The 27,650-nt window shown below is 36.8% G+C and overlaps 9 protein-coding genes across 9 annotated transcripts; 4 read left to right on the top strand and 5 right to left on the bottom strand.

Moving 5' to 3' along the window:
• Positions 1-1,166, bottom strand: F4817DRAFT_307180 (uncharacterized protein). Its single transcript, XM_049299866.1, has 2 exons — positions 962-1,166; positions 1-904 (listed from the first exon to the last, which is right to left on the bottom strand). The coding sequence occupies exon 2, from the start codon at positions 899-901 to the stop codon at positions 92-94; it is 810 nt and encodes a 269-aa protein (XP_049153988.1). The 5' UTR covers positions 902-904; positions 962-1,166; the 3' UTR covers positions 1-91.
• Positions 1,167-3,402: 2,236 nt separating this feature from the next.
• On the top strand, positions 3,403-4,500 carry F4817DRAFT_307164 (ThiJ/PfpI family protein). The gene is made up of 2 exons (XM_049299865.1): positions 3,403-3,621; positions 3,707-4,500. Exons 1-2 carry the CDS (start codon positions 3,532-3,534, stop codon positions 4,352-4,354), a joined length of 738 nt encoding a protein of 245 aa, XP_049153987.1. The 5' UTR covers positions 3,403-3,531; the 3' UTR covers positions 4,355-4,500.
• Positions 4,501-11,743: 7,243 nt separating this feature from the next.
• Positions 11,744-13,821, bottom strand: F4817DRAFT_353389 (putative transesterase). Its single transcript, XM_049305364.1, has one exon. It carries the CDS (start codon positions 13,347-13,349, stop codon positions 12,114-12,116), a length of 1,236 nt encoding a protein of 411 aa, XP_049153986.1. The 5' UTR covers positions 13,350-13,821; the 3' UTR covers positions 11,744-12,113.
• Positions 13,822-14,286: 465 nt separating this feature from the next.
• Positions 14,287-16,329, bottom strand: F4817DRAFT_307070 (caspase domain-containing protein). The gene is made up of 5 exons (XM_049299863.1): positions 15,256-16,329; positions 14,839-15,197; positions 14,714-14,766; positions 14,487-14,656; positions 14,287-14,438 (listed from the first exon to the last, which is right to left on the bottom strand). The coding sequence occupies exons 1-5, from the start codon at positions 16,112-16,114 to the stop codon at positions 14,413-14,415; spliced, it is 1,467 nt and encodes a 488-aa protein (XP_049153985.1). The 5' UTR covers positions 16,115-16,329; the 3' UTR covers positions 14,287-14,412.
• A 573-nt stretch (positions 16,330-16,902) lies between these two features.
• F4817DRAFT_320968 (uncharacterized protein) lies at positions 16,903-18,130 on the top strand (the record flags this gene model as incomplete). The annotated part of the gene is made up of 3 exons (XM_049301236.1): positions 16,903-16,990; positions 17,089-17,757; positions 17,835-18,130. 3 exons carry the CDS (start codon positions 16,903-16,905, stop codon positions 18,128-18,130), a joined length of 1,053 nt encoding a protein of 350 aa, XP_049153984.1.
• Positions 18,131-18,344: 214 nt separating this feature from the next.
• F4817DRAFT_307092 (FAD/NAD(P)-binding domain-containing protein) lies at positions 18,345-20,676 on the bottom strand. The gene has a single exon (XM_049299864.1). The coding sequence runs from the start codon at positions 20,490-20,492 to the stop codon at positions 18,558-18,560; it is 1,935 nt and encodes a 644-aa protein (XP_049153983.1). The 5' UTR covers positions 20,493-20,676; the 3' UTR covers positions 18,345-18,557.
• A 411-nt stretch (positions 20,677-21,087) lies between these two features.
• Positions 21,088-22,719, top strand: F4817DRAFT_353384 (putative cyclase-domain-containing protein). The gene is made up of 3 exons (XM_049305363.1): positions 21,088-21,551; positions 21,637-22,316; positions 22,402-22,719. The coding sequence occupies exons 1-3, from the start codon at positions 21,364-21,366 to the stop codon at positions 22,575-22,577; spliced, it is 1,044 nt and encodes a 347-aa protein (XP_049153982.1). The 5' UTR covers positions 21,088-21,363; the 3' UTR covers positions 22,578-22,719.
• A 164-nt stretch (positions 22,720-22,883) lies between these two features.
• F4817DRAFT_353380 (uncharacterized protein) lies at positions 22,884-25,639 on the bottom strand. Its single transcript, XM_049305362.1, has 5 exons — positions 25,101-25,639; positions 24,970-25,046; positions 24,095-24,919; positions 23,183-24,015; positions 22,884-23,126 (listed from the first exon to the last, which is right to left on the bottom strand). Exons 1-4 carry the CDS (start codon positions 25,452-25,454, stop codon positions 23,577-23,579), a joined length of 1,695 nt encoding a protein of 564 aa, XP_049153981.1. The 5' UTR covers positions 25,455-25,639; the 3' UTR covers positions 22,884-23,126; positions 23,183-23,576.
• Positions 25,640-25,794: 155 nt separating this feature from the next.
• On the top strand, positions 25,795-27,592 carry F4817DRAFT_353378 (uncharacterized protein). Its single transcript, XM_049305361.1, has one exon. The coding sequence runs from the start codon at positions 26,390-26,392 to the stop codon at positions 27,224-27,226; it is 837 nt and encodes a 278-aa protein (XP_049153980.1). The 5' UTR covers positions 25,795-26,389; the 3' UTR covers positions 27,227-27,592.
• Positions 27,593-27,650: the final 58 nt, after the last annotated feature.

Genomic DNA, 27,650 nt, shown 5'->3' with positions numbered 1-27,650 from the left:
GTCTCCCCGCGTGATATCTACCTAGTCAAAGTAAACTATGCTGATCTGTTCTGTGCTAACCTGATGAAGGATATATACATTCAAAGTAGCACTATAGGTGCATATCATCCATCTGTTGAAAGACTCCGTATTGGTTCTCCATGGATTGCTGCTTTCTCATCCAGTCGTTATCGTAGACGGGGTCCGTCGCTGGACGGTAGTTGGGGCCACCAATAGCGGTACCAAAATGACTGTAAACATCTTTAGGTCTTTCCATAGACTCCTCGTACTGTTGCCTTGCAGACTCTTCATATTCGCGCCGAGCTAAAGCCTCGTAGCCAGACATCATGTAGGGTTCCACGTCACATGTGGCGACCCATCGCCCGTCTCCGGTCTGAACTGGCGTCAGGGGTGTACCATCCAGAGACATCATGGTATTTTTCTGCTCCTCTTCGGCCATTCTTCTCTCGTAGCGCAGTTGAGCGAGGAGCTGTTCTTGTTCGACCGTCGTGCTAGTCCAAGCAACGGCTGGGTTCTCATGGGAACCAGCAGGGGGACAGATTCGCCATAGCTCGATCAAACGCATCTTTTGATTATCCTCGGCTGTCTTGAAGAGTTGCATTTGCGCTGCAGAAAGCGCAGTATGATCGATACCATATGAGTTTAGAATGGACTCTATAGAAAACTGCTGTGTTTGTGGCGGCTCTGATGATCGTCTCTGGAGTTCCGCTTGTGAGTCGTCTTGGTGGGCGATATGGGCAGAATGGTGGTAGTGTTGGGAAATGGAATATGTTATTCCTGGCTCTTGCACTCTCGGTGTTTCTTGAGGAGCCTGGGCTGGCCGAGGTTGTAATGTTAGGTTACGAGAGAACAGCGCAGCGAGGTCATCGCTGGTTTGCATGTTTGGTTGCGAGTAAGTCATTTTCTGTAAGTATAGGGTTAGAGATGTCCAGTAACTTAAAGACTAAGAGTAGATATTCACCGCGCCTAGAAAGATGTTGAAGTTGATATACCGAAGTTGTCGCTTGTTGTAAAGTGCAAATAAAATAGCTGTGTCCGAAGAGATGAGGGTGTCGGTCAGAATATAGAGTATGGGGGAAAATAGAGAAGCGTTTGTGGTAAAGTAAGAACTGCGAGAATTCTATCTTATATTGACTATGCTATATACTGAGTGGTGGTAGAGGTTCTTGGGCATTAATAAGATTCAAAACAATCACTTCGAGGATGGACAATAAAGTCCTTTTTGTTTCGTTTTAGAACCTTTGCTTTGATGCTCGATGAGCAGTGGACAAGCGGTCAGTGTCAATGAAACTAAGCCCCTGAAAGAGGTCTGATGCCGTAGAAGAGCAGGGGGATAAGAGAGATGAGTCGAGGTAGAAAAGACGGATCAATAATATCAATGGTGGATGGCGTCGCAATACAATAGCTTACAATGATGTGAGCTTCGTTCAAGAGTTAGCAGTGTCGCACATGAGCGATAGTAGACTGACGAAGAAGGCGTTGATGAAATAGTTGTCACGAGTGAAGAAAGATAGGTAATGTAAAGAATAAAAAGGGATGGTGTTTGATGTTGATGTTGATGATGACAACGCATTGGAGACCCGCCGGGTGATAGCGGATTGTCCGAGGAGAGTTCGAGGCACACTGACACAAATAGGGAAAGATGGAGGGGGAGGGGGAGGGGTAACGTGCATCTTGGCTGCTTGGATATCTCAGGTACTGGGTACATTATACCACATCTAACGATTTCTTTGGCTGATTGTAAAGTTAGCGAGGAGACGTGAGGGGTGATGAGGGGTGACGAGGGGTGACGAGGGGCTATTTTAGTGGACTATAGGTCGCTAGGTCGTGCCCATTGGCGCCCAAAGCTACCCAAGACTCCGCTAAAACCCAATCGCCATTTACTAACGTGCGTTTAGAAGGTACATGTGCACATGCATGTAAGTCGCCATTGGAAAGAATTGAATCAGGTGAGCTGCTCGAGGGCGAATCTACGAATTACACAACAATGAAACTGAGAATGAATACTTTAGACACGTGGGCTTAATACAAAGATAGGTACCTGGTTTTTATAAGTTTATCAAAAGAAAATAAAGGGGTTTCATGTTGGACCTGCATTGCCCGAGTTTACGAGGGATATTGTCAGACGATCTTTTTGCCTCGCCATTTTTCGAAATAAGAAGTTCGTCCGTGCGCAGCTCTGGAGCGTTTTTATTGGGTGCATCTTCGAATTTTCACGTGCTTTTCCAGATCCCCACTTCCATTTTTTTCTCGAAATACGTATTTTTTTTTTGCCCGACTTTTAGGTAATAAATAGGTACATAAGTAGCCTGGCTAGCCATGGTTACCAATTACGTAGCCGCATTACATGTTTTACAAAAGCCTGGGTTCGAATCCCACATGCTCCTTTTTGATTTTTTTATTGTCTTTTTATCTTTTATTTTTTAAAGGAATTCTAGTAAAGCTTAATATTCGAGGTTGTCTCCGGCAGCAGCGGCACGTGATTCGTAAACTCGGGCTATTGTGGTGCCCCGCAGGGGTGCCCTCATGTCATGTTATTGTGTCGAATTTGCCCGAGTTTACGAGGGGTTATTGTGTCGAATTTTTTCCATGGCCCAAATAGGAAAGTAACTCAATGGGCAGTATCTGGCACGTGCGCAATTATGTAAACTCGGGCATATTGTGCAGCCCGCAGGGCTGCCTCCAGTCTAAGTACTCTCTTTATAAATCTACAACCTCAACAATTCCTAACAAGATAGCGGTACTCATTATTCCTCATACATGTATGCTTCGAGTTCGGTACCTCAGGTACCTATGTATTATAGCTTAAGTTCTCTTCCCTTTTTATAGAATATAATCTAGCACGTTATTCTTATAATAAACTAACGCAACCTGTACTACTGTAGGGCATCTAAGAAGTTACTTGATTTCAGACGAGACCAATAATAGTTAGTGTAAGCATTGAGGCGCTCTATCATGTCCTCACCTTATCATTATCCTCAAGATATCTTCCTCGGTGCAATGGGATAGGACGTAGCCGTTTATAGCATGCTCCCCGAGAATTTAAACCATCTTCTTAGATCAAGATATATCCGGCGTAGCGTTCGGAGATAGCTTCATAGTGAATGTAATGATGTCAATGAACCTATAAGCATCTAAAGTTGGCTAAAATATCAATCCAGTGATTTAATTGGCTATCAATCATGTTGCCTGTTTTCATCTAACCTAGGGTAGGTATATGTAATGTCTTCTCGGGTTCGATATCTAAACACTGGAGCCTTCTGACGTCAAAGTAACCGAACTCATACGCTATCGAGCTATGAAAGGCTTAAGAGGCGTAAGACTTTCCATGCCAGAGCTAGATAGCTGTACTTGTGTTGAAATCATGATTAATCTTATCCATGTTTATTATAAAATAACATTGTCTAGTTATAAAAGCCTTAAATATTTCCATCAAGTCTTGATTGTAAGAGTTATCAAACGTAAATCGCAAGACACTTTATATTCCAGCTCTATCAATTCAATACTCAATCCTATATAATCCGACCTATCATGGCGCCAAAGGTCCTTGTTGTCTTAACCTCCTATGGAGAAATCCTGGATTCTGCCGGAAAGCCGATTCAGAAGACTGGGTGGTACTTGGTATGTTACCCGGCTCTAGATATACGGCTGACCAAGCAACGCTGGTCTTATAGTGCTGAACTTGAGTTAACACTTTTCAAACTAGCCTGAGTTTGCCCATCCATACGAAATCCTCTCCAAAAGATGCGAGCTCGTAGTCGCCTCGCCAAAAGGTGGCGTCGCGCCCCTAGACCCAAACTCGTTACAACCATGGATCCAAGACGACTCATCTTCGGCCGATTTCTTCGACAACAAAAAGGCTCTCTGGGAGAACACCGCTAAGATCTCAGACTTCATAGGCCGTGCTGACGAGTTCGACGCCATCTTCTACCCAGGTGGGCACGGCCCTATGTTTGACCTCGCGACAGACAAGGACTCGATCGCCCTTGTGAACGAGTTCTGGGCTAAGGGTAAGGTCACAGCCGCGGTCTGCCACGGCCCTGCTGCATTCGTTAACGTCACACTCCCCAATGGAGAGAATATCCTAAAGGGCAAAGATGTTAGCGCCTTTACCAATGCAGAGGAAGATGCTACGGGTATGTCCAAGTATATGCCATTTATGCTGGAGGATAAAATAAAGGAGGATGGTGCTAGCTTCCATAAGGCTTCTGAGTTATGGGCTCCGACAGTGTGTGTTTCTGGCAAGCTGATCACCGGCCAGAATCCCAGCTCAGCCAAGGGAGTTGGAGAAGCTATTGCAACTGCTTTAGGTAAGTTTCTAATATGCTTATACCTAACTACGCCAACTGACTAAGTAAATTTAGGTGTTTAGGATAAATGTCGACTTGGATCATATGTAAATGGGGCGACTTTCGGTCTCCAATGCGAACAACGTATTTACTAAACAATTTGGATAGTCTAACATATATCGGGGATTTAATTCGCAGGCCTTTCGATTCACTTCTAATCTATGTTATAAGAGTATGGCATTTAACTTAAGTTTGTATAATCATACTTAAAAAAGTGTTATTACATGGTAATTTAAGTATTAACCACAAGTTAAACTTACCATTTTATTTCGAAGATGACTATTATAACAAAGGTTATAAAGGGCTTAAAATATAATTAAAATTATTAATAATTTTTTAAGGTTTTAAAATCTTTAGTTTTCCCTTTTTTTTTAAGAAAAGATTTTAATTTATTTATAAATAATTTAAAATATGTATTTTTTAATTTAGTTAAGTTTTTATTAATGTATTAATTCCGTTTATATATAATTATATAATTATATAATATTTTTTATTTAATAAATTTTAAAATAATTATTTTATATTTTTTATTAATTGTTATTTTTAATTAATAGTTTTTTAACATTATTATTTGTGTAATATTATTTTTTTTTTTTTTAAGTTTGTTTTTAAGTTAAAGTTTTAAATAAAAGATATAATTTTTTTGGTAAAATTCGAAGGTTTACCGGCTTTTTTAAGTTTTATTAATGAAATGTTAAAATTATTTATTTAACGTTTTTATTATTAAAATAATTAAAAAGTTTTTAAGTTTAATATTTTTTGGTTAGTTAACTTTTTTATTTAATTAAATATTTTATATTTTTTTAAATTTATATAAAATTTTTAATTTTATTTATATAATATTTTTTAAACTTTATTAAAATTATTTTTTATAAAATTTAATTAAGATTAAGTTATATTTAATTATTAACGCGGTAAGGTTTAATAAATAAAATATAAAATAAGTTATAAATTTTTTACTTTTTAAATAAATGGAATTTAATAGTAATAAAAAAGATTATTTTTTAAATTTTAAAAAGGTTTAATATTTTTTTATTTAATTTTTTAATAAATTATTTTATTTTAATATTTTTATTATTTAATATGATTAATTAACTTTTTTTAAATTTTGGTACTTTTTTTTTTTTTTTATTAATTTAATTTTTTATATGTTAACAACTTTTTTTTAAATATTACCGTGTTTTAGTATAAATTTACTTTATTTAATATATATATAATTAATTATTTAAATTTCGAGAAATGTTGGTAAATAAATTATAAGTTATAAAATAAAAATTATAATTTATATAAAACAATATTATATATAATAATGTTAATTTTAAGTTATTATATATAAATTTTATTATTAATAATAAATTTTTTTAATTAATTATTTTATAATTAATAAACGTTTGGAAATAAATTTTAAAGATTTAATTAAATTGTTTTATTTAATTATTGGTTTAAAAATAAAAAGTTATATTTATTTATCATTTAATATTTATAAATTTAAAAAAGTTTTGTTATAAATAAGTAATAAATTTAAAATTTTGGTTAAAAATAATATTTAAAAAAATTTTATATAATTTCCAATAAAATTTAATAAAAATTTTAATTAAATTTATAATTTTTTTTTTTATTTTAAAAAATATAAAATGTATTATTTTAATAAACGGATTAATTATAATTTAAATAAAATCGTAACTATTAAATAAAAGTAAATTAATAATAAAGTTTATGGTAATAATATATTATAATATATAATATAATTTTATAAATTAAAATAAATTATATAAAATATATTAATTTATTTTATTACGTTAATATTTTAAATATTTTTTTATAAAATTTTATATAATAATTTTAATATTAAACCATTAAAAGTTTTATATAATAAATTTTAAAATCTTATTTATTTTTATATATTTTACTATTAAAATATTATATTTTAATTTTATAACTTTTTTTTAAAATATTTAAAATATTTATAAACATTTTTTTTTATATAAAAAATTATTTCGTAATTTAAAATTATCGCTTAAATTATCTTTTTTTTTTATATATAATAAGTTATTTTTTTTTAATTTTTTAATTTATTTTATAAATTTAAGCAATTATTTTAAAATTAAAAAGTTATTTAAACAATTTAATATAAAAATAACCGTTATTAAATATATTATATTAAAATTAAATAAATGTAAAAAATATTTTTTTTATAATATTAATATAACCGGTTAATATTTAACTTCTTTTTTTTTAAACTAGTATTATAATAATTTAAATAAAATATTAACTTTTTTATTTTATTTTTTAAAGTAATAATTAATAATAAATTAATATAATAAAAATTATTATATTTATTTTATTTATCTTTTATTTAAAATTTTAATAATTATAAAGTAAAATAAATTTTAATAATTAAAAAATATTTTAATTTAATATTATACTTTTTTAAAATAATGTTTTTATTAATTAAAAAAATCGATAATTATAAAAATTTTTTTATTATATATTTTATAATTTATTTCTGTTAAAGTTAATTTTTAAAAATAAAAGGTTATAAGTTAAAATTTTGTTTTTTTATTTTTTTAAAAAAAAATAACTTTAATAATAAAATTTAAAATATTAATTTTAAGGAAAATTTATAATTTAAGATTAAAATGAATAAAAATTAAAATTAACGTAAATTTAACTTTTAAATTTTCGAAAGTTTTATTTATTTTTAATATTTATTTTTAATTTTTTTTATTTTTTTTATTAATTTTTATAATAAATTTAATTATTATTAAAAATTTTTTAATAAATTGTTTATAAAAATTTACAAAACTTATAAACTATTATAATTTTTTAAAATTAATTGGTGGTTTTTATTTTATAATATATTTAATTTTATTTTTAAATATAAAAATATTTTAAAAATTAATAATATAATTTAAAAATTTTACTTTTTAAATTATTTATTTATATTTATATAAGGTAATTATAAAATAATATACGGTAAATTTTTTTAAAACTTCTTTAATTATTTTATTATATTTTCTTTAAATAATAATATATATAAATAAATTATTAATATATATAAATAATTTATTATTTATTATATTTTTAAAAATATTATTTATTATAAATTAAAAAGTAATAAATATATTATTTAATTTAAAAAGTATAATAAAATATTTATAAAATTTATATTTATATTTAAATATTATTTTCCATTTATTATTTTATTAAATATAAATTAAATTAAATTTAGTCTTTAAATTTATTTTAATAAATTATTATAAAATTTAAAATTAATCTTACATTTTTAATATAAATAAAATAAAATAATATATAAATATTATTATTATATTTAATTTTTAATAGTTTATTATTAAATAAAATAAATTTTTAAAATTAAGTTTTAATATAAAAAATATTAGAAATATATAAAAAAAAGTAAATTTATAAATATATCTTATATTAAACTTTTTTTTACTTATGGCGTAAAAAAGGCTTTATAAAAGCGTTTTTTTTTTATTAAATCAATAATATAATTTTATAATTAATATTTAAAAAAACGTTTTTTAACCTTTTTATTTATTATAAATATAAATTTTTTAAATTCTTTAAATATTTTTAAAAAAAAGTTATTATAATTATATTATATTAATATAATATATTTAATAATAACCTTTTTTATATAATAATATTAACAATATTTAAATAAAAAATATATTTTATTTAAATTTAAAAAGATATTTACAAATTAATAAATTTTTAACTATTATTATAAAAAAATAAAATTATATTTATTATTTATAATATTAAATTTAAAATTTAAATAAATATAATATTTTATTTAATATTTAAATATTAAAAAATTTATATAATAATAACTTTCTTTTTTTATATAAATAATATTAAAAAATATAATTATTTTTAACGTATTTTTTTTTATTTTAAAAAGATTTTATAATTTAACTTTAAATATTAATATAATAAATATAATTACTTTTATATTAAATAATACTTTTATAAAAAACTTTTATTTATTAAACATTAATATTATTTTTATTAAAAATTTTTTTTTTAAATAAAGTTTTTTTTGTTTTTTCTTTTATAATTTATTAAATTTTTCAATTAATTATTTAATCGCGGTAAATTAATATAAATAAATACTTTATTTTTATTTTAATATTTTATAAAATATAATATAAAAGGTTTTTAAAAATTTAAATTATTATCGTTAATTTTGATAATAAAATAAAATTAGTTAATTTTTTTTATTATTACATTTATTTTAACTTTTTTTATAAATAAAAAAATTGGTTACTTATTATTACTATATTTTTATTTAATTAAAAACATTTTACAATCCAAAAATATTAATAATTTTTTATTATTAATATTTTTTTTAACAAAATAAGTAAAAATATTATAAATATTACGTTTATACTGTTAATATATTTTTTTATTTTTTTTACGCTAATTAATATTTATTTAATTAATTCTTTAAAAAGTTTTTTTATTTAAAACCCATCGGTTATTTTTAAAATCAAACTTTAATTTATTAATAAATTTAAACCAATTTTTACTTTTTAAAAATCAATTTTAATTTAAATTAAAGTAAGTTTTTTTATTATAGTTTTATTAACTTAACTTTAAATATTTTGTTATTAAAATAAACTTTTTTTTTACTATTAAAAATTTTAAATTAATTAATATATTTTTATAAATTTAATTAGTTTTTTAAATTGCGGCGAAAAATTTTTTATTATTATCGGAAATTTTACTTTATTTAAAATATATTAATTTAATAATTTCATTAAAAAAGGTTTTAGTAATATAGTTTTAAAAAATAATTTTAAACCATTAAATAATTTTATTAAAGTTTAAAAATTTGGTAATATATTAAATTACGTTTTTTATATATTTAAGTTTATATATTTTTTTTAAGTTTTTATATTTTTTTAAAAGATTTTTAAATTGTTTTTATAAGGTTAATACGTAATTAACCCATTAATTTATAAAATAAAACCGTTTAATTTAATTAAAATATTATTAATGTTATAATTAAACTTTATTTATAAATAATGATTTTATTTAATTAATACAAATGTAATTTTTAAAAAAGTTTTCCGTATAAATTTTTAAATATAATTTAACTTTTATTTACTAAATTTAAAATTTAATAAAGTTTTTATTATTATATATAAATGGCTTATTTAAATATATTAAATTAATAATTGCAAAAACGGGTTTAATAAATTTTTTTAACGTTTATAATAATTGTTTTTTAATATTATTTATGCGTTAAAATTTCGGGTTTTATTTAAACTTATTAAGTCTTAAAAATAAAAGCTTGTAAAATGGTTTTTAAAGTGGATTTTACAATCTTTAATTGTTATTATTATTATTAAAGTTTTTTAAGTTTTTTCCCGGAACTTTTGTTAATATATAAAATAACTTTAATTTTTATTTATTTTTTTTTAATATGATAAAAGGTTTGGTATATACTTTTTTAAATTAAATATAAATATCTTTTAAAATTTATTTAATTTAAACGTTTTATAATATTTATATTAATAAAATACCTTTAATTTTGATTTTTAAATTAAAATATTTAAATAAAAGTATTTTTATTATTATTAATTAATAATTTTAAAAAGGTTAATTAAAAAAAAGTTTTAATATTATTTTTTTTTTAATATTTTATAAAATCAAGTTTATAAAAATAAGTTAATTAATTGTTAATTTTAAAATAAATTTAATTAATATGGTTTTAATATAAATTTAAAGTTTTTTTAATTGTTTTTAAAAGTATTTATTTATATATATTAAATTAATATATTTTTAAATTAAAAAATTATTAATTTAATTTTCTTTTTAAATGGTTTAAATTATTACTTTTTTTAATAAATTTTTTTAAGATTTTTATTAAGTTTAAAGGTTTAAAAAAGTTTTATATTATTTTTAAACAACATTTTTTAATTTAATAATTATTATTTGTTTTATTTTATTATTATTAAAAAAGTATGTAATTATTTTTTAAACTTTTTAAAAAAATATTAAACTAAATTATTTAATTTATTATTTAAATTAAATAATTTGTTTAATTAAAGTTATTATATTAATTTAATATATTTACATTATAATATTATATATTATTTATAAGGTTTAATATTATTAATTAAATTAATTTTAATTATCTTTATAATTTTCATTTATTAAACGTACAAAAAATTAAAAAGATTTATAAGTTTTTTTTATTTATTTATATAATTAAATTAACCAATTAAATAAATTAATAATAATAAAATTAATAATATTAATTTTAAATACGTTTTATATAATTATTTTATAATTTTACAATTTATATAAAACAAAAATATAATTATTATTAAAATATATTAAACTTATATTATTAATTTAAATTAAAGATAATTTTAAAATATTAAATTAAACTGGGAAATATTTCCGATATTTATTTCGAAAATAATTTTTAAAAAAATCTTAATTAAAAATTAATTTAATTATATATTTACAAAATATAAAATTTTTAAATTCTTTTATAAATTCTTTTTTTAATTAAATAAAAAAAAATTTTTTTTTAAAAATATAAAATTTAATATAAAAAAATATTTTAATTTAATTTTTTTTTTAATAAATAATAATAATAAAAAAAATAGTTAAAATAAGAAAAAGATTATTAATAAAAAAAAATAATAAAAAGTTTTTTTTAAATTTTATTAAACTTTAATTTAAAGTTTTAATATAAAATAAAATAAATAATAATTTAAAATATATATACCATTTTAAAATATTAAATTTTTTTAAAATAATAAAAAATTATTTATAATAAAAGTTATAAAAAGTTTAAAATATAATTAAGATTATTAATAATTTTTTAAGGTTTTAAAATCTTTAATTTTTTTTTTTTTTTTAAAAGGAAATTTTAACCTATTTATAAATAATTTAAAATATATATTTTTCGGTTTAGCCAAATCTTTATTAATATATTAGTTTTATTTATATATAATTACATAATCGTATAATATTTTTTATCTAATAAATCTTAAAATAGTTATTTTATATCTTTTATTAGTTATTATCTTTAACTAATAATCTTTTGGCATTACTGTCCGTATGACAACTATCATATCCGCACTTATAAGTAACTAGCTTTTAAAGAGAGGTAGGTACCGTAGGTATTGTATTTGCGTGAGATCTAATAGTTGCGTGAATAATGTTCTTTACTAAGAACATAGTGGTGTTGCCTAGTAACCCTGGCTGACGTGGTTGAACTTTCTATCGTATCATAAGTTAGGCATACGTATAGTATCTTTAGATTTATTAGTTACCCAATGGTTTAATTTCCAAGCTGTCAGGATTCTAGATGAGACATCTAGAACAAAGGACATGTTCAGTATGTATAGACATAGATCCCCGTAGCTAGGCTAGAGTTCCTCGCGGAACAACGAAGGTGTTACCATACTGTTTAGTTCCACCTCGTGACACAAGCAAGCTGAAGAGTAAAGGTATAGATACCCCTTTCTTATCGGGAAAACTTTAACTACTAACCAGACGGATAATTTGCGTACCACTATAGACAAGTAGACATTTTGAGCTTTACATGAATTAATTCTTTTGGAAATGGTCATATCCAGGGCTTCCGTCTGTGATCCCTGATGATATATATCCTCAAATCGTATGAGGGGTGTTGGACAATACGCTACATACATAAAACGGATTTGACGGACTATCTAGTATAAACCGATCGAACGAAAAGATGAAATGTTTATATCACGACGCCTGCTCCTTCTCCCAAGCGGCGCGTTTGCGGTAGATGTCATGGCGGAAGGTTTGCTTCAGCGATTCTATAGCATCAGCGTCTAAGGTAACCGTAGCCTGGATAGCGCCAACACCGCACAGGTTGTTCTTACGATCAACGAACCAGGCAAAGGTCATACCGCCTCCCCAGGTGAGGGTATGATCGCCGTACCAGCCATCGACGTCTTGCAATGTGAGCAGGCCGCCAAGCCCGTGTCCCGATAATGCATCGACTGTAGTGCCGACACGGAAGAAGACGCCCATGGGGCTGACCAGTGCGGCTCGATGGCTCTCGGTCGCTTCCGGACTGAGATGGTGTTCAAACATGTCGTTGACCGTTTCCGGTTTGAGGATCTTTCCGTCATTGGCTAGTAGCGAGTGTAGTACTTTGACGTAGTCCGGAGCTGTCATGAATAAACCGTGACCTCCAAAGTCGCCCTTTGTGTTCTTGTTCATGTCGCCGCCACCGCCTAGCACGGCGCGACCGAGAGCCTCTGGATCATCGGGGTTTAAATCGACAAGGCGCGTGCGTAGATCCTCTCGGGTCACCGGGTAGAATTGGGCGTCCGAAATCCCGAGTGGGCTAAAAATGCGCTCCTGCATACGTTCGAGCAGCGTCTTGCCAGTCACACGCTCCACAATGCGGCCAGCCCAGTCGAGCCCTGACCCGTATAACCAGCCAGAACCAGGTTGGAAGCTTAACGGGTAATCGAATAACTCTTCGACCGTCTTCTTGCCGCTTTCATCGGATGCTTTGGTCTCCGCGCGGGACTTCTCGCGCCAGCGAGCGATGAGGGGATTGAGGAAATGGTAGGCGAGACCAGAGCTGTGAGTTAATAACATCTCAAGTGTGATAGGGCGGATCTGTGGCTCAAGCAGAGGCGTCTCGCCATCTTCAGAGAACCCGGTAAGGACCTGTTTTGCGGCAAGGTCAGGCGCGACGGATGAAAGGTCGCCGGTAAGTGATAGAAGCCCATCCTCTACACACTGTAAAGCAGTGATGGCAGTGATCAGCTTACTGGCCGAAGCGAGGAATAGCACGTCGTCAAGTTTGTGAGGTCGCTTCTCTCCAGATAGCAACGTACGCTCTCCTATTGTCTTTTCGAAGGTGAAGTGGCCTTCGGCGTCGGTGGCGCATATGATAGCACCACGGATCGTGCCAGCATCGATGGAGGCTTGGAAGCTGGTATCAATATTTCCGTCGGCCATAGTAAGTGAACCGTAACTAAACTATAACACAAAACAAAGTGATTCCAATTATATACAGATATATGTATACACAGAAGACATACACACTGAGAGACCAAGAGGGGAACGTAGGGAAATAATATTTCTGAAGGATTATATATTCGAGCAGCCTACGTCTAAGTAGCACGTTTATGTACCTAGTGTAGGTGTCCCTATGGGGTTCTGGCCATGGGTCGCATGGGTACATGATCCTTGCTTTTGATCTCCATTTTAGCCTGTAGGTCTAGGCATGAATAGGTAGGTAGGTATGAATTAGAATGTGTCATTGTGAGTAGGAACAGCCGTCTAAATTTGGGTATGCCCCCCTTCGGTGCCGTGAAGATGAGTTGCCGTCGGTGTTATCGGTATTTTCGGTGTTCCCGGTTCTCGAAATGTCCGAGGTTAGTATGTAGATCCCGTAGCTACAGTGACTCATGCGGTGACTCGGGCATTCAGGTAGTTACTGCAAATATAAACAATAGCTTAGTTAGATTGTGGATTTTCGGCTTTATTCGTGATAGCTATATACGTATGATTAAGCCTTATTAGTCACGATAGAAAGATCTGATAATTCAGACAATCCTGCCCGTCCTTGAGCTTGATGAGTGATGACCCATCTAGAAGTAGTTCAAAGATATCTGTGCAAAATGACACTAGAGGAATGTGGAGTAAGAACTTTCGTATTGATGATCACCTCTACTTACTACTCAAGCTCAAGCAAAGACCTTGCGATTGGGTCCCCATAAGTTCAAGTTTGTGCTCAAGGAAATGGCTTTTTGACGACACTTTCTAAGCTTTCTTCAAAACAACTTCAGGCAACGGCTGTATCAGAGTGATTCGAGATAAACCCTCTACGATATGTGACTTAGGTGGTTTCATAAATCACACTGTACTATGCATCTCAGGCTCCTTTTCGGACACCCTGCTGCTAAATTTCCGCTTGTATGCTCTGTTAGCTTAAAAGTGACGCAGTTTAGTAGGAGGTATGTTTCCTATCATCAACATCAAGCCGACCTCGTCCAACACATATCCTATTTCCAGCAGCTTACATAACGAATAAGAGACTTGTATCTGTAAAAATCAGTACGCAATTTGATTCATGGGGTTCGAGGAACTTACCGAGAGGGTGGCTGCAAGACAACTGTGGCTTTTGGGAATACTTGGTTTCTAGCACGTCGCGAATACTATTGAGTAGTTCCACGTAGCTCTGCTTAGGGTCCTGCTTAAGAGCTGTGATAAAAGCATAAGACATCGCCCCGGTTGCCTGAGATGCAATAGTCGCGTCCGCACTACATTACTGTTAATTACCTACGATATTGTTAGATTTCGACTATACTGTGACTTACGATGTCTGATCATCCTTGCTGCCTGACCACATGATGACGTCTGCGGGCGAGGTCTATGAAACCAATGGTTAGTACTGGTTTCGCTGGGTTTACTCGGAAAATCATAGTCTTTGGGTATTCCTTACCTTGGTTTCAATGGTCTTTTTATACCCGTCATCTCCTCTGAACGCAGTCTTGGCAAGGCCAAAGATGGCGCTGGCAGCTCCTGCTGCATCGCCCTGAGCATAAGAAGAGAACGCCTTAAGCAGCCCTTGCCCAGCTTCGGCTGCAAGATTAGGCTCCTTTAGAACACCCTTAGTTGAGTAGATGTACGGTAAATCTAGAACCGAACCGGAGTGACATGAGTCAAAGATTGCCGTTAACCTCACACCTGCTTGAAGAGGCTTAACGACTATATGATGGAGCTGATCATCAACAATGTGGCCGGCGGTTTCGTAGTCGACGGGGTAAATAACCTCGTCGTAGCCGTCTTCCTCGTCTCCATCTGTGATTTGAAATGAACAATTTATTCGTGTTTGGAGTTGCTTTTAAGACTATCTTACCTTCGTCTTTTGTCTGTCCGCCATGACCTGAGTAATGTAAGAACAATGCATCATTAGGACGAGCACCAGAAACAAGCCATTCCATAGCTCGAAGCATGTTCGTCTTGGTCGGCACCATGATAGGGTCTTGTTGGTCGTCAGTCAAGATTATCATGTCCTCTCTCTTATAGTTGTAGCGCTCGATAAGAAACTGGGAAACGTTCTTCGTATCGTTGATGCAACCACGTAGTTCACCCTTCTGGCCGAAATAGTTGATGCCGATCAACAATGCCTTACGTTTACCGGTACAATTGGAATACTGGAAAGTATAACCATCAGGTGCGCCGTGACCGAATTGCTGTGGAGCACTTGGCGGAGGAGGGCCGGCTCGGTGCTGGCCCCCGTAACCTTGAACGGGAGGGCCGCCGGAGTGAACGGGATATCCATACGGATCTAACCCGTGCGGTGGGGGATAAGAAGGCGGCGGATAGCGGTTAGATCCTTGGCTATACGAAGACGGCGGGTGATTTGAAGAGGAATGCTGGTTATACCCGTGCTGCTGAGGAGGCGGAGGTCCAGACGGAGGGGCATATTGGTTGTAGCCATGTTGCTGGGGAGGCGGACCGGGAGGAGCCCCATATTGATTATGACCCGAGGGAGGACCAGAAGGCGGACCATACTGATTATACCCTTGAGGAGGCTGGTTGTATCCTTGAGGAGGCTGGTTGTATCCTTGAGGTGGTTGATTGTATCCTTGAGGTGGTTGATTGTATCCTTGGGGTGGTTGATTATATCCCTGATGAGGCTGATTATATCCTTGATGAGGAGGAGGTTGGTTATATCCTCCGCCGTAATTTTGGTCGTGACCCCAACCGGACATTTTACAAGTTGATCAAAGATGAGCGATTAGGATTGGTTAAGAGATGGCGAGGTTTACTATTCGTTTGAAGAGGAACTATAGTCGAGAAATATCAGGATGTAGAATAAGCAGACAACCTTGGAAGTGAGTATCTATCCTATGATTCTGTGTGGGTCCGGGAGATGTGGGATGTGGGATGTGAGATTTGGGGCTGAGAATGATAAAACAGGAGAAGGACTTAAGGGAATTACATAGGGCTGACGGGTAACACGGCAGTGACGGTACACGCTAATGGTGGGGTGGTAACACGAAAAGGGAGACTATAGTCTTGGCGGGGTCGAAGGAGGGGCAATGGAGGGGCAAAAAAGGAGGCCGCCCGCCATGGCGCCTATGCGGCTAACCATTTTCAACACAGGTAAATTATAGGTGTAGGTAGGTACCTAAGGCACCTAAATGTTAGGCCTCTCCTATTCACAATCACTTACATGACTTTACTACCCGAGTGCACATATATATTGTTGAATCATTTTCTGTGTAGTAAAGTGCGGTGCAGGTTTCAGCCAAACAAGGGTTAAGACCCAGTCACCTCGGTCACGGGCTTGCAGATTATTAGATTGCCTAGCCGTCTGATCAGTTCCAAATATATCAGGTAGACATATCTCACGGGAAGAAGGCGATTAGTTGAATGACACACAGTTGTTCCCAGTTGTCTCGCACATCATCGACCTTAAAGTAGAATATATCTACCTTCATCTTCTTAGCAAGATACAAGATAAGTCCAGCAGCAAAAGCAAAAGAATATTAACACAATGTCTTTCTTTAATAAGTTGGCCAGTAAGCTCGACGAGCTAAACCTCGGCGGTTCCGAAAAGCCGCGGGAGCGGGAAGGATATCCAAGTAAGCAGTTTTTATTTATTTCTCATTCTTCACTACATGTAGTCCGTCGTCTATATTCAACATAAATTCAAATTGACTAATACTAACCGCCATCTTAGGCCATCAAAATAATCCACCTCCTTCTCAGCAATACGGCAGCAGCCACGGCCGGGAGCCATATCCGTCGAACCCGCCAGACCCTCAATACGGCGGTGCTGGTGGTTACCCGCCTCAGCACGGAAGCAATTATAACACTCCTCCGCCTGGAAATTATCACACCCCTCCACCGCCTGGTAATTATAGCAGCCCCCCGCCGCCTGTTCCGGGTGCCGGCCCTACTTATTCGCCACCATCGGATAAGCCGCCAATCCCGGCCGGCTGGGTACCGCAATTTGACCAGCAGTACCAACGCTGGTATTACTACGAGCAGGCAACCGGCCGTTCGCAATGGGAAGCACCCGGTTACCATGCTGGAGGCGGCCAGACCGGAGGAGACAGAGGATGGGGATCGCACGGCGAATCTAACTATTCGTCTCATGACGCACCGGGTTATGGCGCACCGAGTCATGGTTATCCCCAAGATTCGCAAGGTTATAGCTCTTATGGAGGCCACGGTGAACAGGGCGGATACGGAGATCAAAGCTACGGGAATCGGCCGGAAGAAGATTACAACAGACAAGGAGGCGAAGAGAAGAAGAAGAAAAAGGACAATAGCGGTCTCTTAATGGGTGCTGCCGGTGGTCTAGCTGTAGGTGCTATCGGCGGCGCATTGATAGCCAACGCTCTCGGTAAGCCTCTCTAACCATAACTCCCTTCGGCCACATTATAGCTCCTTGTGTGAATTATCATGCTAACATCCGTACAGATGACTCGGATGATGAACATCATCAAGCCGCACCGGCTATAGCTCCGGCTCCGGCTCCGGTCTACGCAGCCCCACCTCCCGCCCCTGTTTACGAGCCGGTCTATGAACCAACGTACAATGCAGAGGGTGAGTATGTGGATGCCAGCGACCGAGAATCCGTACGTTCTGCCCGTGAAGATTACGAGGAAGCCCTTGCCAAGGCGCAAGATTCCGACGCCAGCAGTAGCGATTTCGAAGAGCTCGAAGAGGCTCGGGAGGAGTACCAGGAGGAGTACGAGGAGGCGTATGAAGATTAGTAGATCGTATCGAAGCTTAGAACTGGTCTTACTTGGGTGTAAAAATACCTAAAGGGGATGTCAAGGTAACTATGCATTAAGCTAGTGAAGTTGCACTTCTTGTGCGGTTTAGGACAATCACCTATACTTCTATGTTATGACCCTAGTTAATGACTAACGAGCCTCTTAGCGCTGAAGAAAGCTTTCCGATGTGTCTATTTACCTAGAGATATAACAGTAAAAATCATTTGTAACAGACTTTATCTATTTCCTCGATTAAGCTCGCTCACTTACAGCAGAGGCTCCTGTTATAGGTTTCCTCATTGATATAGCTAACAAGTATACACTAGGTACCTAAGGTAGCGCTGTGCTAACTCGTACCCCGAAATAAGCACTACATATTGTAGTAAAATACCCCTACTTCATCATCTTCTAAATCGTATTATTTTCACGAGGCAGTGACTTCAATACCCTTCAAGTTGCCTTCATCGCGCCATTCTTGCAACTCCCGGATGTACTCCACAAGACCCGCGCTGTAGGGCGACGCTCGCGCCCGCTTCATCTGCTCCTCGGGGCTAGCCGTCAGATCGACCGCCTTCCCTTCGTTGTTGATATAGCTCGGTGTGCAGACCGTCACGGTCGCGAACCGAGCCGCCCCCTGCATGATCTTCATGCTCCAGGCTTCCTGCGCGGCCTCTTCGACCTCCACCGTAACACCACTCTTGTCCAGACCGCCTGCTTTCTGGTGAGCCGCGGCCGCTACGTATGAGATGAGCTTACACTGCACATCGAGCACGTGTGAGTGGTTAACGCTAACGCCGGACTGCAGGGGGGAAAGCCAGAACAGATTTGGGAACCCGTGGTTTGCGTAGCCGTGAAGCGTGGCAATACCTTTGTCCGCCCAAGACTCCGCAACGGTCTTTCCACCACGGCCACGCACCTCGAGGCCGGCGCGAATCGATGGGTCTGCTCCATCTGCACTTGGTCCGCGATACCCCGTGCTGAACACGATGACATCAAGGGGGATCTCTTGGCCGTTAGCGACGAGGCCCTCTGGCGTTATGCTGTCGGCTCCCTTGCCGTCCGTGTCGACTAGGTGAACATTAGGCTTGTTAAAGGATTGTAAGTACGTGTCGCTGAAAGTCGGCCGCTTGCACCAGACTGGATACCACGGCGTAAGCTTCTCAGCTGTTTCTTTGTCCTTAACGATCTCGGCGATCCGTGCTCGTAGTCGCGCTGCATTTGGCGCGTCTCGAGCTAGAAATTGACCAATAACCTCGGGTATCTTCTCCGGCGACACAAACGCAAACTCCGGATCGCCAATTAGGCCCGCGTAAGCAACCTGTCGAGACCACTCATCGTTGACCAAGTCCGGGGTACCAGGCGGAGCACAATTAGATATGTTCGCTGCTAGATTCTGCCGGCGAGCCTCGTGCCAACCGGGCTGACCAGCGATCTTCTTCCATTCCTCTGGGTCGGTGGGTTTCTGGTCACGACCGTAAACCGCAGCGGGAGTCCGTTGGAATACATATAACTCCTTTGCATGTTCGGCCAGGCATGGCACTACTTGAATCGCTGTCGCACCGGTTCCAACAACACCCACCCTTTTATTTTTCAACTTCGATAAGTCTGGGAAGACTTCCTCCTGTGTACCGCCGCTGACGTCGTAGTTCCACCGCGCTGTGTGGAAAACATCGCCCTTAAACCCCTCGATCCCGACGCCGGAGAGCTTCGGTACTTGGGGCTTACTCAGTAACCCAGCAGTTACCCAAACAAATTCTGCCTTTGCTTGAAAAGTCGTCTTTTCATCCCCCCTTGGTCCCCTTCCAGTAGTGATATCACAATTCCACAAGCGAGCATTGTCATCCCATTCAATCTTGTCGAGTTTAGACCTGAACAAAATCTTATCCTCGAGATTCCACCTCTTCACAACCTGCTGCAGATAGTTCCTGATCTCAATTCCAGAAGAGTATTTCTGAGAGGGTACGAATCCTGTCTCCTCCAACAGTGGCAGGTAAACATAAGATTCGACGTCGCAATGTAGACCCGGATACCTATTCCAATACCACGTTCCACCGATGCCGCCAGCTGTCTCTATAATCCGAATCTGGTCCGCTGAGAAACCGGCCTCGATAAGTCGGACAGCAGCCCCGATACCGCCTATTCCTGCACCTGCTATGAGAAACTTAGGAGAGTCGCCAGGCTTAAGGGGCGACGGTAGCGCGTCCAAAGCTGCATGGTCAGCCCAGAAATCGTCAGCGAGGTGACGCAACTGATCGGAGTCGCTCTGTGCCAGTGTCTGAAACTGGGCAGCCCCTTCAGGTCGGATACGTTTTTGGGCTTCCGCGCTGTATTTCTCTTGGATGCGAGCAAATTCCTCCATTGTAAAGATCGTCCTAAGTAATGATTATACCAGTGTGCCTTATTATCTGTTGAGGGGAGCTTGTTGTCTCGTCAGAGAAGACCTCTTTGAATGAAATAGGTGAATCTGAATGCAATAGAACGACTAGCTCGCCGATGTAGGGTATTTTATGCACATTCTCATCCCAGCTCTTCTATTTCTAATGCAGCTAGGAAAGTTGAGCTCAACGCACGACATACCCCGATTGGCCAATCAACTTATTGTAGCTATATCAGTCCATGCAAGGGAAACAGACCATCCGTAGCCTATACACTAGCAGTAATAAACGCGATAGCCCGCGTATGGATGATCAATCTTCAACCTATAGGAGTTAAGAACCAAGGGTGGGCTAAGGGATAGCTTGATGAATATTTACATTCTCTTGGCGAGATGTTCTAGCCACCTTTCTTGAATACCCCTCACGAGGCCCTGAATAATAACCCCAAATAATACGTACATGGACATTACCGTATTCGCGTAGGACGAGAAATCGTATTCGTGTTACGCATTGGAGTTGACATGGCCAGGTTATATCTTAGGACCCCCTAGACGAAATCCGAATACTCCGCAAATTCAATGATGGTCTCGAAAACAACGGTGAGGAAGATCCTAGTAATACTATATAGGACTAGCTGGGATATCTATCTCAAATCCTACTCGGCCACGCAAATGAGGGGGGAGCCCACAATAGGCGACAGCAACACCAGCGTCAGGGGAATTGTCGCACATGTTGATATATATCGTACCATCAACTACCTAAAATACATCTATAGCACTGTAGCACATGGCCATTGTAACTCCATGCCACGTAAAACCATTCGATTATTAAGAATTATACGCACTATTCGAAAAGATGGGTGTTGTAAATGTGCCGGATTTCGATGACCTCCCCAAAGTCCCAGATATGCCCCAAGGATGCGCCTGGGGCATCTTCGACAAGGACGGCAAGAAAGACCTTTTAGGCACCCTAAACCTCGTAACGACATCTGTTACAAAGGCCGCTTTCAGCGAGGCGAGAGATGGCATATCCATCTCCTTAAAGTAAGTCTATGTTTACTGCGTCGCCATCGTTAGGTTAGGTTAGGTACCTATGGATTATGGATTTAGCTTATACGAAGCCACGCAGTTGGCCTCTCAATGCTATGGCTTTCCCGGTGCCGGGGAGAATAGCCCCCGTACATAAGCAAATGACTTTACAGGAAGCGGGATTATCCGAGGGGATAGGTTGGGATGATGAGATCCATTTCAACACGCAACTGAGTAGTCAGTGGGATAGTCTCGTCCACTGGCATCATCAGCCATCCGGGTTGGCCTATAACGGCATTACTGTTAATAAGGAGGCACTTGCCGCATCGCATACCTCTTCAAACACCACACCTACATTAGACCACTGGCATGCGGCAGGTGGACTGGTAACGAGGGGTGTTCTCATCGACTTCAAGGAGTGGACAGAGAAGCGTGCTAAAGCAGAGGGAAAAACCGGGGAACAAGCGGTCTTCTACCCCCTTGACGGTCATCGCATCACGGTTGAAGAAATCGAGGCTGTGGCTAAGGATCAAGGTGTCGAGTTCCGACAAGGTGATGTTCTCATCGTCCGTACGGGGCTCACTGAGATACTACAGGCACCAAGTCCCGAAGACTTTGCAAAACTGCAAAACGGGACAATTGCCGGCGTACATGGTGTTCTCGAAACTGCCAAATGGCTATGGAATAAGCATTTTGCTGCTGTGGCGGGTGATTCCTGGGGCTTTGAGGCACTGATGCCTCTTAAAGAGGATGGGACGGTGGGTAGCCCAATGGACCTATGTAAGTTTACAAAGACCTGTGATGTTATCACACTTTCATATACCACTCTTGATAATAATAAGAAATTCACTCACATTGCTTGCAGTCCTCCATCCTTGGTTGCTATCGATGTTCGGTATGCCAATCGGCGAACTCTGGGATCTCAAGGCGCTCTCTGAGCACTGCAAGGCTTCTGGACGATATAGCTTCCTTCTTACATCAGCACCCTTGAACATTCCCGGGTTAATTGGGTCTCCACCGAACGCCTTGGCCATTTTCTAGGCCAAATGTGAGCAGCAACACACTAGATTGTACATAATAGAATGCGCCAGTCTCTCGAATGAATATAATAATGTTTTGCCGCGTGGGTTGCCATTTTCTAAGGCCCAGAATACTCTTACTTCAGTAGTCTATAAGACGATCATCATAACATAATTAAATAGGTATGATTAAACCCATCCTTTAAGTCGCATTGTTTGCTATTAAAATTAAACGACAGTATTTGGGTCACCGAATACAAGTATGGCAGGTGGTATTTGATCGCTCAGCGCGTCCGAGAACAGAAGAGCAACGTTGAATATCACACGTGTGGATTACTGTACCGTTATTTAGTAAGCTATGCAAACTTCAGGCTTGATGAATACTCCGACTTTAGGTATTCCGTAGTCTAGGTCAAATATCTTATAAGCTTCTATTTTTTAATATTCCGTCTATCGTTTTATTAAGCTACCTTTTAAATCCTAAACACGAGCAACAGCTGCAAAGTCAGACATATATCATGAGACTCTATCTTCTCATTGCTGCTACATTCTTCGGGACGTCCTTCGCAGAGTAAGCATGAATATAGTTTCCACCTAGATATATGACTTACACATAACACCATTTAGCGACTGTCTCCCTGCGAAAAGTGGTTATGGATGTGCTATAGCGGACTACTATCCGGACTGTTCCGTCTGTGTGTTGAACTGTGTTGGTGGAAGTTGCAATTTTAATGGAGCGGGCTCACAGGTGACTTGCTCTGGATGTCCGTCATAAGTTATATCTCCTATACATTGAGACGCTATGTAAAGCTACCTCAGGCAAAATTGTACAAAGGCTATGGTGTATATACCGAGACCGTGAGGCCTCTAAAATACACAATATTGGCCTTGTGTATGAAAACGTTCCCGTTAGATAGTTCATAGAAATAAAACCCGCTGATAAGTTAAGTGAGATTCTCTAAGACAATTTACTCGATTTACAACTAAAGCGAGAGATTGAAGTCCTTCAGAACAAGATTTCCTATCTACAAGGCGACGAGTAATCAGCTGGAGACATCTTAGAGCCTAGTACGGTAGCAATGTCCATGCGGATTGTCTTAGCCACATCCAAGTTTGCTGCCTCTATTTGTGGTTCAGGAATCTGGTTTTGAGTTGTACCATCACCCTCATCCTTTATTCTGGGCACGGATGCCTCGAATTGATCAAGGAGTACTTCCATAGAAGCATCTTGGACTAGCCCAATAGACTCGACTGGTAGATGGTGAGAGATCTCGTATGCACGGCCATAGTGTATTCTTGCAGTCCGTGGAAGTGCTGTTGATGGGTGATCAGATTTCATCCGTATGGGGGCAAGTACCATCCCCGTTTCGTTATCCATGGGATGAGGTGGTTCTTTGCTTGAATGAAGAATTCCAAACAGCTCTTGATCCGGCTGATCTCCACAGCCCCGTCGAGAGTACCTGCATGTAACGAGTATGTCAGCTAAGAGTCATCACGCAAACTGAGAACTAATCTTAGCAGGGAGTTCCGTTCACTTACGTGTGGATTCCGAGACAGAGACATCTGTCTACTCCTTGACGGACAACAACAAAACGCCGAATAAGGACCGGGCCTCTTAGAAATTCTCTATTCCAACTTGATTCATTGAAGCTTTCTACTAATTCGTCATCTGCCGTGATTGGTGCCTCGCTTGTCACGTGGGTTCTATTTATCCATTTCTTCTTCGAGAAGCTTGAGGCCGGAAGAGGGCGCATAAGATCTTTGGGGGGTACTAATCTTTCCCGCTTACCCTCCCCTAGATCTCTAGAAACCTCCGGGGGTAGCATTGAGAAATAATATTCCCAATGAAAGTAGCGAAAATGCCAAGTAACCCACATGTCTTTGGGATACGTTATAGCAACTTGCCTGGAATGTTGAGCTCGGAGTTTGATTTTACAAAGCAAACAAACGACTTGAGTAGAATCATTTGGTATATCATCACAGTACTGAACCATTTTCTCTAAGGGAAGGCTCCAAATTTGGTCAAGTCGCTTGCCTCTATTCTCAAAAGTTTCCTCCCTAGCCTTCTTCTTGAGCGTCGAAATTGGTTCGAGAGGAAGATTTCCAAAATCAATCTTTCCGACTTCTCGGTTATCTTGTAAAGTCAAAATCGAGGTGATCTGCGCTGAAAATATCTGACCAGGCCGGAAAAATAATTCCGGAGCGCTCTGTTTATCGAAACCGGGACACCTGGTTGGGTTGAAATAATGAGGACATATCACGGCTGCAAGTTCAATGTCTTTCGCCCAGATTGTATCATGTAATCTTCCCTCTTTGGCGCAAACTGGATCTATTGCCACACGACATCTAGGATCATAACCAGTACTGTAATCTCTATTAGAAAGCTCCCAAGGAGGACAGTAAGGCAAACATACTTGTAGTAACAGGCCAGAGATACAAGGCAATTAATAGCTGCTAGCATCGTGGCCAATGTTCCCTTTAGATCTCGAACCTGATTCATGAATCAGTATTGAGCCAATATTCCATATGTCCGAGTAGGTGTCACCTTATCAGGCATCTGAGTAGCCCATTTCCCTTTCTTGTAGACATCTTTAAAAATCTTACCCGAACCGCCCTGTCGTAGACTCTCTTCATAAGTCTCGTATTGAGTAAGAAATTTCTCAATCGCCTCATTTGAGGAGTTAATCGTGAACAGAAGGGCGTTAATAGTTGCCTGTGCAAGCTGATTTGCCGCTCGAAGTTGGTCGACTTGGATGAGAACCTTATGAACCACATGAAGCTGTGAAATAAGCTCCTGGTAATCGCTCGAAGCCCCCTTCGTGTCCGATAGAGATTTACCAAGCGTATACGCCAGTTGCGCGCCCGCCAGGATGTCACCGACTGAGAATCCAAATGACATGACGAAAGCGATTGCAGTAACCCGCCTAGTAGTTTTCAACAGGGCTATTGTGACTATACCCCTGACTTATAAAATTGCGATTTGAATACGTCCGAGTTATTGAGAGTCTCTGCATATCTTGAAGCTGGAGGCCTGGTTATATGTTGGCGATGCTTAGGTTGGGCACCTATTGAGCATAGCCATTGCACAGCCAGTATTTTCAAGCCTGGTGGTCAGCACGCATGCTTTATGCGAGCCTCGTAGCAGCCAATCATATGGAAACTGTAGCTGCATGCAGATTAAGAATACACCGAAGAAAATCTCACATTGTGATACTAGGCGAGGCATTATTTGAAGTTCTCGGGAATGCTGTGGTTAAACTATTAATTCTACAATACACAAAGCAATAACTAAATCTTTCATGTTTATTATTATTGTGCTTCCTTTAAAGCATCGACATTTAAACCAAAGCCCTAAAAAGTATCCTCAATTTTGCTTTTTACCTTTTCTATTTTCCGAGAAAGGCTTTGATTAAGAAAGCCATTAATCCTGAAAGCAGTGCGCAGCGTGTATATATTCCCCGAGTAACCAGAGCTCTCCCTCAAGATTCTTTCATAGCAGATACCATCATATGACCTAGCTCTTTGGCCTGGGTGGTTGAAAAATAAAGGCTTTAGTATATAATCACTTCTAAAGCATTACTCTTTTTGTTCTTCGAACAAGCCTATTGTAATTGGATGCGAGTTTCGTTTCCCTTGTTAGGTATTCTAAGCAATTGTTTAAGATAGTTCAAAAAAGGCCTTGTCTCAGATCAAGAACCCTCCTTTTTTTAACTTCCTTTAGTCTTCCTTCTGCTATATTTCAGCTTCCATCACCTACTTGATTCGTCAAGCAATCTTGACCTGGTCTAAAACCCGGGTTTACGTATCTACGCCATCAAACTTACTTTCGCAAAAATGCCTCGAGAAGCTTCCACACCAAGAAGCTGCGGCAATATTTATAATACGCCAGAGGAAGGAGAAATTATAGATCCTGAGCCATGCGCTGCCTATCTTCCTCCCGGGGTAACAGAAGACATTTATAGAAGCGTTCGCAATACTCCACCTCCAGGGATTGTACGAGCATACCCACCACAACCTATAAGTTATGCTGCATACCGGAAGGCACTCGACAGAAATGTTCGTGTCATAACTAACGATGATGTATCTGTATTTGGTGACATCGCCCACTACGTCGAGTATGGATTAGACTCCGCGGGACGACGCATTGAGCTATATTTAACCTGTCACATATCGCAGACCGCATTAGACGTGATGTCAAGAACACCCCGCTCGAGGGATCCCCAGGGCATGTCGCTATCGGAGCCTATGGCAGTCTTGCCTTGTGGTCACTTTTTCGGCTTCAGGGGTATTGATGATTGGACTCGAACTCGTTATAACGATAATGTCAGCCCAGACTGCCCTTTATGCCGCTTTCCTCTCATCTACCCCCAGTGTGGCCACGAAATAAGGATACGACCCTACGACCCGCGCTTCACCCGTGACGGACAGCTCCCGTTAACTATTCCTGAAGGGGGTTCTGTTCCTGAATACTGCCTAAGATGTCGTGTTGACTATCTCAAGTTGATAGGCCAGCAGGTAGCCTATCAAATATATCCCAATGATATACCCTTTTCCGCGTTCATACAACCGAATCGATGCGGGCCGGTCCATTTCGAAAATAAAAGGATTGGGCTGCAAGAATATTTACTAGATATGGCCTTCATGGCTGAAAGTGACTTCTCCCACTGGTAACTTATGGTACCTACCTAGGTACTGACAGACATTTAAGACATAAATGTCTGTCCGACATATATATAATGTAATAGAATAAAAGCTATTACGAAAATACCTTTTAGTGGTGTAGCGGTTTGTTCAACAGGTACTTACCTCCCAGTCTAATGGATATTGCTACATGTGGTTTGATGCGGTTAATTGGCGATTGCGGCCTTATTATCAACTCCCTATGATGAAGAAACCAGAAACGCACCTAAATATGCTAACTGCTGTTGCATGTTTGTTTTCAAGGACTAGAAGGGAAATGTTTTGAAAATCCATTTAACTATCTCTTATGTAGAATTATATAACTGGAGGCAGCCCTGCGGGCTGCACAATATGCCCGAGTTTACATAATTGCGCACGTGCCATATACTGCCCATTGAGTTACTTTCCTATTTGG

Source organism: Daldinia loculata (genome assembly GCF_022478755.1).
Source record: "Daldinia loculata strain CBS 113971 unplaced genomic scaffold F4817scaffold_94, whole genome shotgun sequence".
NCBI lineage: Eukaryota > Fungi > Ascomycota > Sordariomycetes > Xylariales > Hypoxylaceae > Daldinia > Daldinia loculata.
This window is presented reverse-complemented; position numbering and strand designations above follow the sequence as displayed.